At 46.2% G+C, this 12,339-nt stretch overlaps 1 protein-coding gene across 2 annotated transcripts in view; it reads left to right on the top strand.

The window, feature by feature from the left end:
• The window catches only part of fkbp16 (FKBP prolyl isomerase 16), a 147,042-nt gene that overhangs the window by 120,670 nt on the left and 14,033 nt on the right, over positions 1–12,339 (top strand). The window contains exon 5 of one of the 2 annotated variants that reach the window (XM_080214144.1): positions 4,151–4,323. In XM_080214144.1, the coding sequence (XP_080070270.1) occupies positions 4,151–4,323 (173 nt within the window). The remainder of the gene's footprint in view (positions 1–4,150; positions 4,324–12,339) is intronic. The other variant, XM_080214145.1, reaches the window with a different exon arrangement.

Below are 12,339 nucleotides of genomic sequence, written 5' to 3' on the forward strand. Positions count from 1 at the left end.
GTGGACGTGAGTTTATCCGACCCACATTTGCTGTGAATGCCTACATCTGGCCAGTTAGCTTGTCTATGTTTTGCCTGACAGATACTTTGAGCAGAAAATTGGCCCCTTGAGCTTCTCTTCCTCTTTAACACTGTATTTAGCTACCAAATATCAGCAGGTAGGAAGGATCAACAGGTCAGTCAACCGTGAGTAAGCTGTTGTTGAAGGAGTTCCACTCCTGCCTTGAACTTTGCAAGTGTATTGAACCCTGTTAACTAGCCTGACAACCTCTCTAAGGCACTTATATTTTCGTTGGCCTGTTGCCCGCTATATGCTACTGAAGTCTCTAACCTGTTGCTGCTGCTGCAGACAGACTCTGAGATTATTTAAAATCTTTATTATGAATACAAATGAACAATGAGGCCCAGTGAAAATCCAGCATGTATGGTGGGCTTGCCTTCAATACTGGCTTTTATTCTGTGCCAAAAGCGATGTTAATGAAACGTGGGCCTTGAACAACTGGCTACAGCTGGGAAATAAATTTGCCAGGATTCACTATAGGCTTTCCCAGTTGTTGGCCTTGGCTGATCCTGGATACACAAGACTTGTGTTATTATAATGACGTAAGTGCTTGAATTTATTTACTGTACAAGACACAAGGTACAATTGCTGATCCAGTATGCACGTTGTTGATTTATTTATTAGGATTAGGTACTTGAGAACAGTTATACAGAGATATGAAGCTTGAAGACATCAGAGCTGTATGTGTGTGCTCTGCTCAGAGTAAAAGTGAAACTAAGACTGAATCGTATGAACATAAGAAATAGGAGCAGGAGTAGGCCAACTAGCCCTTCGAGCCTGCCCCGCCATTCAATAAGATCATGGCTGATCTGAAGTGGATCAGTTCCACTTTCCTGCTTTCTCCCCATAACCCTTAATTCTCTTGTCTATCAGAAACCTATCTACCCGTGACTTAAATATATTCAGTGAGGTTGCCTCCACCACTTCAATGGGCAGAGAATTCTAGAGACTCACCACCCTTTGAGTGAAGAAGTTCCTCCTCAACTCTGATCTAAACTGCCCCCCCCCCTCTATTTTGAGGCTGTGCCCTCTAGTTCTGCTATCCTTTCTAAGCGGGAAGAATCTCTCTACCTCTACCCCATCTAGCCCCTTCATTATCCCCCTTCACCCTTCTAAACTCCAACGAGTACAGACCCAGTCTATTCAGCCTCTCCTCATAGGCTAACCCCCTCATCTCTGGTATCAGCCTAGTGAACCTTCTTTGCACCCCCTCCAAGGCCAATATATATCACATGGCACATTTCCCTTCTATTGGTGACATGCTGCTATCTCTCAATGGTGAATTATAACAAAGACTTGTGGATCATTAAGCTGTCAGTCCTAGTTTCTATCCAAATTCAATGTTGAAAGCTGTTAATAATCCTGAAGGTGGCTACTCACTCAGTTCCTCCAGAATTAACAACCCCACTGTTAGTTTTGTTTTATTGAATTGCAATCTACACATTGGAAGGAAAGTAAGGAATCTGCTGAAGGAGTGTGATTGAATGAGATAACGAAGGGGTTGAGCAGGTTCTGGGAGTGATAACTAAACTTAAGACCCACTCTGTCTGGTCAAAAAACATCTGCTGAGCAAATGAAAACAGAAAGTGACAATGCAGCACTCGCTCATTGTGAACTTTGTGTTGTGGCAGAATGTCAGTCTTGAGTATAGATTTAAGATTTGCAATGATGCTTGAACCCAATATCATCTAATTAAGAAGTGAAGGCATTGTCACTGCACCAAGTTCTTGCCCCATTGAGGCATGGGGAGATGGGGCTAGGAAAATAGGGAGATGCCGTGTGGAATTGGCTACTTGATGCAGTTCCGCCTGTAGGCAACTTTCCTAGGGGTGAGCTGGAACTGGGTCAGTTGCCTGCTCCACAGAGGTGCGAAGCCATTTATGCCCCCCACCCGTAAGGCCATTTTGCCCCAGTCTTGGTGTTCTCTTGACTTTGGAGTACCCACCACCATGTGTAGAGGCCACCAGCTCCATCGAGGAGGCCTCTCAGTGGCAGGCTGGGATCAGTTGGACCAAAGACAGAGGCATGGGATTAAAAGGCTACAACTTCTTCTGCCTCTACTCCTGCAGAGAAGTGTCCCCCAACCCTATGATTTCAGGCCTCTTCATCCCAATATGGATCCCAGCCCTGAGAGCCAATCAGGAGCCGCCATCCAGAAGGTTGCACCAGTGGATGACAATGTGGATGGACCCCTGACCTTCATATGGGCCCAACGTCAGGTTCTGACTGTCACTGAAAAATTCCACCCTTGATTTCAGACAGCCCTTCAGAAAGAGCGATCAAAACCCGGAATAGTCTCCAGACAGACAACAGGCACATTTGGGCGATAGATTACTACGGAAATGTGAGCTAGACAGCTGAATGCCTTCTTGAATCCATTTCTATCTCCTCATGGCCTACCCTCCCTCCATCATTGTAGCCTCCTCCAGGCCAATTCTTCCCCCGCTAAACTCTCCCCACCAGAGGAGACTTGCCTCCTATTACTTCAGTCCCATTTCTCTGGAATTCCCACCGTAAATTTGTTTACTTCTCCTTCCCTCTTTTAAAACCATCTTGAAAACTCATCTCTTTGACTCTCCAAACCTGCACCCCTATAGACGCACCCCCCCCTCCAAATTTCCTTCTTTGTCTCAGCAACCATTTTTCAAATACCTCAATCAAAGAATCGCAGAATCCCTACAGTGCAGAAGGAGGCCATTTGGCCTATCGAGTCTGCGCTGACCACAATCCCAACCAGGCCCTAACCCCTTAATCCTATCTATTTATCCTGCCAGTTCCCCTGACACTAAGGGGCAGTTTAGCATGGCCAAACAACCTAACCTGCAGATCTTTGGAGAGTGGGAGGAAACCGGAGCGCCTGGAGAAAACCCACACACAGTGACCTGAAGCCAGAATTGAACCTGGGTCCCTGGCACTGTTGAGGGAGCAGCGCTAGCCACCGTGCCACCCCAATGAAATGCCTGAGTTGTTTTTTTCTGTGCTACGGGTGTTATGTAAATGTCAGTTGTTGTTATCTTTGCCATGAAAAGAGTTGGCAGAAACAATTGGAAGACATTTTTAAGATACTTTAACAGTGATGAATATTTTCTGTTTGAATGATTTTGCCGGATGCCCAGTGGAGAGTCAAAGCTGAGGGAAGCATACGAATAGAATTCAAACTTCATTTTAAAGTCTTACAATCTGTCTTGATGTTTAATGTGATTTTATTTAGATTTGCATAAGGTTTAGAGTTTATTTATTAGTGTCACAAGTAGACTCACATTAACACTGCAATGAAGTTACTGTGAAAATCCCCCAGTTGTCACACTCCGGTGCCTGTTCGGGTACAGTGCGGGAGAATTTAGCACGACCAGTCTACCTAACCTGCACATCTTTGGACTGTGGGAGGAAACCGGACCACCCGGGGGAAACCCACGCAGACACGGGGAGAATGTGCAAACTCTACACAGACAGTCACCCAAGCTGGGTAGTCAAATCCGAGTCCCTGGCACTGTGAGGCAGTAGTGTGAACCACCGTGCCACCATGCCGCCTAGTAGCATAGCTTACAGCAAGTTTGGAGAGTTGGCCTCACTGTGGTATAGGCTGAGGAGCTGACCGATGCCAAATAGAGACACCACAGCTCTAACAGAGTGAGAAGTTTACATAGGCAGTTTCCATTATAAATGTGACCATTGGGAAAAGCTGACACAGAAATGTGACAGAAGCAATGGAAAGTATGGTTTGATAGATATGGAAATGAGAGTATTTCACTGCAACACACTAATAGGGTGGTGTGGTTAGCACCACTGCCTCACAGCGCCAGAGACTCCAGCTTGAGCCACTGTCTGTGTGGAATTTGCACATTCCCCCCGTGTCTGTGTGGGTTTCCCCCAGGTGCTGCGGTTTCCTCCCACAGTCTGAAAGACATGCTGGTTAGGTGGATTGACCCGGACAGGTGCCGGACTGTGGCGACTAGGGGAATTCCACAGTAGCTTCATTGCATTGTTAATGTAAGCCTTATTTGTGGCTAATAAGCAATCTTTATTTTTACTCCTAATTTTTAAAGTGCACCACCATCATTCTAATGTCTTTGATGGTTTTAAATTGCAGTTAACCCCAGCGCTCAGGAAGCAGAGGAACTGCAGGAAGATGGGCTGAAATGTCTCAACAACTTAGCAGCTGCCCAGATGAAGTTGGACCTCCATGAAGAGGTGATTGCCTCCAGTAACGCACTCCTGCAACTGGATCCCAATAATGTGAAAGCTTTGTTCAGGAAAGGAAAAGTTGAGTATTCTGAAACCCCAATCAGAATTCCCCTACAGCTTGAATACGAGTTTCACTCTGATTACAGATGATTACAAAGCTCTTCTGTCCCCTCAGCACATATTTATGTTAACCCGTTTACTTTAAATAATCATTCCTCCACTAGGCATCAGATGGTTGCAGCAGGGAAGGAGGCCATTCAGCCCATTGTTGCCTATGTTGGTTATCTGTTGAATCAACTCCACCAGTCTCTTTTCTCCATAGTCCTGAGGTGGGAGACAGTGGAGTTGTGGTGTTGTCATTAGACTAGTAATCTCGGAGGTCACGGGCAAGATCTGGGGGCCTGGGTTCAAATCGCACCACTTCATCTGACAAAAGTTGAATTGGATAAAAATCTGGAATTAAACCTAATGATGACCATGAAACCATCATTGATTGTCATAAAAGTCCATCTGCAACCCATGCATGACTCCAGATTCATAGAACCCTACAGTGCCGTAAAAGGCCCTTCAGTCCATCAAGTCTGCACCGAACGCAATCCCACCCAGGCCCTACCCCCATATCCCTACATATTATACCCACTAATCCCTCTAACCTACACATCCCTGAGTCACTAAGGGGCAATTTCTTAGCATGGCCAATCAACCTAACCCGCACACCTTTGGACTGTGGGAGGAAACCCACGCAGACACGAAGAGAATGTGCAAACTCCACACAGACAGTGACCCGAGCCAGGGATCGAACCCAGGACCCTGGAGCTGTGAAGCAGCTGTGCTAACCACTGTGCTACCGTGCCACCCATCATGGCAACGTGATTCACTTAAAAATGCCCTCTGAAATAAATGGAGGGCAGATAATAATGGGCAATAAATGTTGGCCCGGCCAATAAAGCCCGCATCTTCTAAATGAATAAACAAAAGGAAAATATATTAACCGTCAATACACTAATGCTTAATTCAAGATCTTTGGAAGTGTTGTAAAATAATTTCAGGCACTAATCTCAGGAAGGACAATTAAATGGGAATTTTCTTTTGAACATTTAAACGTTTCATGTACAGAGATCAATTTTGTTTTATTCATTCGGGGGATTTGGGTGTCACTGGCTGGCCAGCATTTATTGCCCATCCCTAATTGCCCTTGGGAAGATGATGAGCTGCCTTCTTGAAATGCTGTCATTTCAGAGGGCAGTTGAGATTCAATCACATTGCTGTGGCTCTGGAGTCACATGTAGGCCAGACCAGGTCAGGATGGCAGATTTCCTTCCCTAAAGGACATTAGTGAACCCAATAGGCTTTTCCAACAATCAACGTGGTCTTCAATAGATTCTTAATTCCAGATTTTTTTTTATTGAATTCAAATTCCATCACCTGCCGTGACGGGATTCGAACCCGGGTCCCCGGAACATTAACAGAGTTTCTGGATGAATAGTCTAGTGATAATACCATCGCCTCCTCATTGACCCTGTTTATATGCAACCTTTAGTGATGTGCAGCCAAATTAGAAGGTAGTAGAGTAGAAATCTGATTTTGTTGCTGTCTATTTACTGGTGTAAAATGTGTGTAACAATTAAAGTCCAATTTCAGCCACCAACATCCCAAAAATATCTGGAATATGTTTGGCTGCCTGAAATTGGATTGAACCATTTTTCAGCACCCTCCACAGTGGCCACTTGTGCAGGTGTTAAGTTGCCCAATAATGTGAATAACAATGCTTTGACAAAGGGTCATCTGGACTCGAAACGTCAGCTGTTTTCTCTCCTTACAGATGCTGCCAGACCTGCTGCGATTTTCCACCATTTTCTCTTTTGGTTTCAGGTTCCAGCATCCGCAGTAATTTGCTTTTATTAATGTAAATAAGGGGCTTGCTGCCTGTCTTAGGTCCCCTCATAAAAGCTGGAGTTGGACCTACCCTGCTTAGGATTCCTCAGTGGCCTCTGTGGATTAACCAACATCTGCCAATCGAAGACACATTTCAGAATTAAAATTTGACCCATTGCTGCTGACCTAACCTCTGACCCCCCCCAGCTCTCTGACCTTCCAGAAGGAAGGTGGCCTCTTCAACAGAGAGTGAGCTGCCTCTCGAGCTTCCTAGATTACTTAGATGAGGCCTAAGGCTCAATATCGAGACTTCTGGTTTTTGAAAGCATGCATTATCTAATTATTGAGATGATAATGAACAGATCACTGCGTGAAACTTTACGCTTGAGTTTTTAAAATGTTTCTCAATTCTGTCTCAAAGATCTGGCCACATAAAATGACGGTGTTGCAAATCTTTAGGATTTGAGGTTGACAACTTTATAAGATAGATTCAGAGAGGTTTACAGCATGGAAGCAGGCCCTTCGGCCCAACTTGTCCATGCCAACCTTTTTTTTTAAACCTCTAAGCTAGTCCTGATTGCCTGCAGTTGGCCCATATCCGTCTATACCCATCTTACCCATGTAACTGTCTAAATGCTTCTTAAAAGACAAATTTGTACCAGTCTTTACTACTACATCTGGTAGTTTGTTCCAGACTCTCACCACCCTCTGTGTGAAAAGAATTGCCCCCTCTGGACACTTCTGTATCTCTCCCCTTTCACCTTAAACCCATTCCCTCTAGTTTTAGACTGCCCTACCTCTGGGAAGGGAAGATGTTACGGACAACAGTATTGAAAGGGAAGGATGTCTGCTAGGCTTTTCAATGGGGGTGTCTTCACGGTAAACAATTGAATGTATCTTCCTTTTTAATTTGCCTGTTTTCCCAAGCACAAAATGGATGTGAAATATCTGATTACATTGCTCCCCCTGTTCAACATAGTAACAAAATGATCCATGCCATCTTCTCCCATCTCAAAATAGTCATAATGAGAAATGAATGGGGCAGATGTTAAATTCCCTTGCCTCTAATGGAAAATGAATCCCGATTTAAAAGCCGTCTACAAATATGCCTGGGTGGACTCATATTTTCTTCTGAATAAGAGAAAGCGAGTATGTTTATATTTTCATGCGTTTACCCTCCCTGCCAACCTCCTTTAGAATCATCGAAACATACACCGCAGCAGAGGCCCTTTTGCCCATCGAGTCCACACTGACAGTTTGGAAACACCTGAACTGCCACCTAATCCCACCTGCCAGCACGTGTCCCATGACCCTGAATGTTGTGGCGTGCCAAATGCTCATCTAGATACTTGTTAAAGGATTTGACGCATTCCGCCTCCATCACCCTCCCAGGCAGCGCATTCCAGATCATCACTGCCCTCTGGGTAAAACAGGTTTTTCCTCACATCCTTCATCAATCGAGGGATTGAGTTTAGGAGTCGGGAGGTAATGCTGCAGCTGTATAAGACCCTAGTCAGACCCCACTTGGAGTACTGTGTGCAGTTCTGGTCACCTCATTACAGGAGGAAGCTATTGAAAGGGTGCAGAGGAGATTTACAAGGATGTTGCCTGGATTGGGTGGCATGCCTTATGAGGATAGGTTGAGGGAGCTACATCTTTTCCCCCTGGAGAGACGAAGGATGAGAGGTGACCTGATAGAGGTTTATAAGACGTTGAGAGGTGGATTCTCAGAGGCTATTTCCCAGGGCTGAAATGGTCGCTACAAGAGGACACAGGTTTAAGGTGCTGGGGAGTAGGTACAGAGGAGATTCAGGTGTAAGTTTTTCACTCAGAGGGTGGTAGATGAGTGGAATCGGCTGCTGTCGGTGGTGGTGGAAGCAAATTTGATAGGGTCTTTTAAGACACTTCTGCATGAGTACATGGGACTTAATAGGATTGAGGGTTATAGGTATGCCTAGTAGGGGGGGACATGATCAGCGCAACTTGTGGGCCGAAGGGCCTGTTTGTGGTGTAGTTTTTCTATGTTCTATGTTCTAACCCCCCGAAACCTGCTGCCCCCTCACCTTGAACCTGTGTCCCTTCAGCCTGTTCTACAACTTACATTCCAAAGATGTAAAATCCCCTCAGCTTTAAGCGCAGGACATTTAAAATTGAATGTTGATAAGCGACTTGTTTTGGGGGGTTCGGTGAGATTACCAAGCACAACGTTGTCCAGGATTAATGCCCAATAATCTGGCTGCAGTGTACAACAGGCAGTGCATTTGTCCCAGATACAAGGAACTCCTTATCCCCTCCCAGAGAACACGTTAAAGAATGTTGGACTCTGACGGGTACCTCCAACACATTTTTCTTCCTGAAATCCTTGCACAATAAAAACTGGGTCAATGTTAAATGCCTCGTCTTCAAACTTAAATTGGAGAGGACAGATGTGCCTGTCCCATAAAGTGCACATTAGCCTACATATTAACCATTCATAATTCTCTGTTGCTGGGAGCCCAGTTGTCATATGGATTTGCTGCCAGGGTGTATCAGTTTAGAATGACATATGGTTGGGAGGCAGATTGCGGCTTATTGAGCTGTTTATCCCTCAATCTCGGTTCCTTATCTTTCACTTATACAAGCGTTTGGACAAATTGATTTGTTTTTGATGAGTTACTTTTTCCCCTATGTTAATCGGGAACAGATGCTGCCCAGGTCCCCGGCTAACTGGGTCACCAGTCCTTTAATAATTTACAGGTCTGCATCCATAAACGTCCGATAGTAAAAATAAAACGGGCACTGTCGACCCTGCAAAGTTATCTGAAGGAGATTTGGAGTCTCAGTAAGTGTTCATCCATGGCTGGACATTATTTATTTTGGGGGAAGGTCACTGCTTCTGACTGCAGGGTGATCCCACAACAAGCAAGGGGAGTTCTTCTAAGATTCATAGAATCCCTACAGTGCAGAAAGAGACCATTCGGCCCATCGAGTCTGCACTGACCCACAATTCCACCCAGGCCTTATCCCCACAACCCCACACATTTACCTCCCAATCCCTGTAATCAATGCATCCCAGGACACTAAGGGGCAATTTAGCATGGCCAATGCACCCAACTCACATATCTTTCGGACTGAGAGGAAACTGGAGCACCCGGAGGAAACCCACGCAGACATGGGGAAAACATGCAAACTCCACACAGACAGTGACCCGAGCTGGGAATCAAACCCAGGCCCCTGCAGCTATGAGATAGCAGCGCTAAGCACTGTACCAGCGCACAATGAATGAATTATTTAATTTCATTCCCTGAACTGACACGAGTTTCCCTTCCATCCTTTTCTGACTGTGAACGTGCATTGTAAAGATTAGACATGAACAATGATGAGGAAGGCCACTCAGCCCATCTGAGTGCATCAATGCTAGGGTTTTCCTAGCCCCAGTGCTTCTTTAATGATTCCAGAGTTTCACCCTCCATTCCAAGTTTCGATCAGTCCTTGTGAAAAGATTTTCAGTTTTCGGTCGTAAGTTTGCCTTTTACTGGTTTTTAAAGTTTATTTATTAGCGTCGCAAGTAGGCTTATAGTAACACCGCAATGAAGTTACTGTGAAAATCCCCTAGTGGCCACACTCTGGCACCTGCTCGGGTACACTGAGGGCGAATTTAGCACGGTCATTGCATCTAACCAGCACGTCTTTTGGACTGTGGGAGGAAACCGGTGCACCCGGAGGAAACCCACGCAGACATGGCGAGAACATGCAGACTCCGCACAGACAGTGACCCGAGGTGGGAATCGAACCCGAGTCCCTGGTGCTGTGAGGCAGTAGTGTGAACCACTGTGTGCCACCCATGGTTAACATTGGTATTGCTAATTCTGATATCTGCAATTTAATATTCAGTTTATGCATTTGCCTATTTTTGATTTTTTTACTCTCGAAACATTAGGGAGAGGAGCACCCATTCAGCTTCTTGGGTCACAGCTTTTAATTCACAGGTTCTAAGTCGGTCCGCCTTGTTGTCCAACGAGGGGCATACACGCCATGGGTCGTACTTGGGCTGCTCTTGGATGTTTCAAGAATAGCCTGGTGCTTCATGTCATTAGTGTGTGCCTAAACTGGACCAGATGCTGGGCAAGACGACAGCTCAGTGACTATCACTGTTTGCTGTGCAGACACATGGATTTGGGTCAGTGTCTGTGGGAGTTTGCGCATTCTCCCCGTGCTTGCGTGGGTTTTCTCCGGGTGCTCCGGTTTCCTCCCACACCCCAAAGATGTGCTATTAGGCTGATTGGAGGTAACAAATTGTCCCTAAATTAGTTTTCCCTCAATGTGGAATGCCATAAGCGTAGATAAGGGTCATGGGTGGAGGGGGGACTGGTAATGTTAAAATGGCGGCGCAGGCTCGTTGGGCCGAAGGGCCTGTTTCCCGGGCTGTTTTTGTTCTTTGTTCTTTGCCTGTTCAGCAATGTAACTAGATCATGGTTGGCCCATACCTCTACCACATTTACCTATCTTTGCCACTTGTCCCTTCCTGAACAAAACTCTGCTGGGTAGCGGGAGTCAGGAAAACTCCCAACTCTGTCTACTAGCCTTGGGAAAGATACCCATAGGATTCTTATTGCCTGGAGGTGGGTGCATGCGGGGTGGGGGTTGCGGGGTGGGGGGCAGGGGGGGCAGTGGGTGAGGTGGTCAGGGTAAGAGCTGTTGAATATTAAAATGGGCTATTTGTTACACAGAGGGTGGTGGGGGCCCGGAATGCACTGCCAAGTAGGGTGGTGGAGGCAGACACACTGGGATCTTTTAAGACTTAACTGGGTAGCCACATGAGCAGACTGGGAATGGAGGGATACAAACAAATGGTCTCATTGGACCAATGAGCGGCACAGGCTTGGAGGGCCAAAGGGCCTGTTTCCTGTGCTGTACTGTCCTTTGTTTAAAAGGCTTAGTTATAGAATCATAGAATAGCTACAATGCAGGCCCATTGTGTCTGTACCAACAGATCAACAGAGCTGCCCTCCCCCCCACGACCCCCGCCCGCCCTATCCCTGTAACCCCACATATTTACCTCTCTAATCCCCGTAATGGACTCGTCCCCTCACATCCTCACCCTTCCCATTGCAAACACTTGCCCCACTGTACCCCATCCATGTATAGCCCCACCCCCAACCCCTATGGTCACTCGTGCCACCTATGCCAAGCTCAGCCCTTCCATACCCACCCCCTCCCAGCCCCTTATGCCTCCCATGCTTACCTTTGACGCCCCCATTGAACCATTATGCACTGTAGTAACAGCAGGATGTGTAAATAAAGACCTTCAATGAAGTGATTCACTCATAACTTCCTCCTGTGTTGAAAGAGTAATTTCACTACAAGCTAATATAAGTCATAATCATCCAGACCACTAAATGTATCAAAAACAAAATATAAAACCACTGAAACCACTTAATGTGTAAACAAACATTGTGAAACTGTGACAGTGTATTGTGGGTGAATGAGTACGGAAAGGCCATAGTTTGGCATAGAACCATAAAAAACATTGATGATAGGAGGAAGAGGAGGCCATTTGGCCCTTCGAGCCTGCTCCACCATTCGTCACAATCATGAAAATAGGGGCTTGTCTATTGTAGTCCAAGAGGCCAGCGATCAGAGTGGGTGGGGACGGGGGAAGGTGGGGGAGGTTGTCGGAGGGGCAGTGACACGGAGTCGTGGGCTGGCCAGCAATAGGGAAGCCGGCAGTTGCGGGTTACAGTGCATGCACCGATCTCGACACTGACAGATCGCCGCACGCGCAATGGCCCACTCAGCGCTATGCTGCCGACCTCTCCAGAGGGAATAGTCCTTGCCCCCTGATTTTCAGAGGGAATCCTGCTAGGACACTCCGTAGTGCTCAGAGTGTGGGAGATACGTTCTGAAATTCATGCTAAAAAAAAAACAATGGGAGTTACTCCCATTTTCACACGAATTGGAGACTTAGAATTTTTTTGGGAGAATCCCAGCCCTTGTGTCACATTTTGCCAATTTCATTATTTTGTTAGCTGCCGCTGTGAGTTGATTTTGCCTCTCAGCACTCTTTACTGGGCTTCCTCTATCACAAGGAGATATCTCCCTCTAACTCTCCATATCACCGGCGCATTCAGTAAACAGCAGCAGAGGATAAGTTACCATTCCCAATCTTCAGCCATGCCAAGAGCTGCCCTTCAATTCCAATTCATTGCCGCTGCTCCTGTGAAGATGTCATTCCAATCT

Source organism: Carcharhinus amblyrhynchos, chromosome 28 (assembly GCF_965287045.1).
Source record: "Carcharhinus amblyrhynchos chromosome 28, sCarAmb.v2.hapA, whole genome shotgun sequence".
Taxonomy (NCBI): domain Eukaryota; kingdom Metazoa; phylum Chordata; class Chondrichthyes; order Carcharhiniformes; family Carcharhinidae; genus Carcharhinus; species Carcharhinus amblyrhynchos.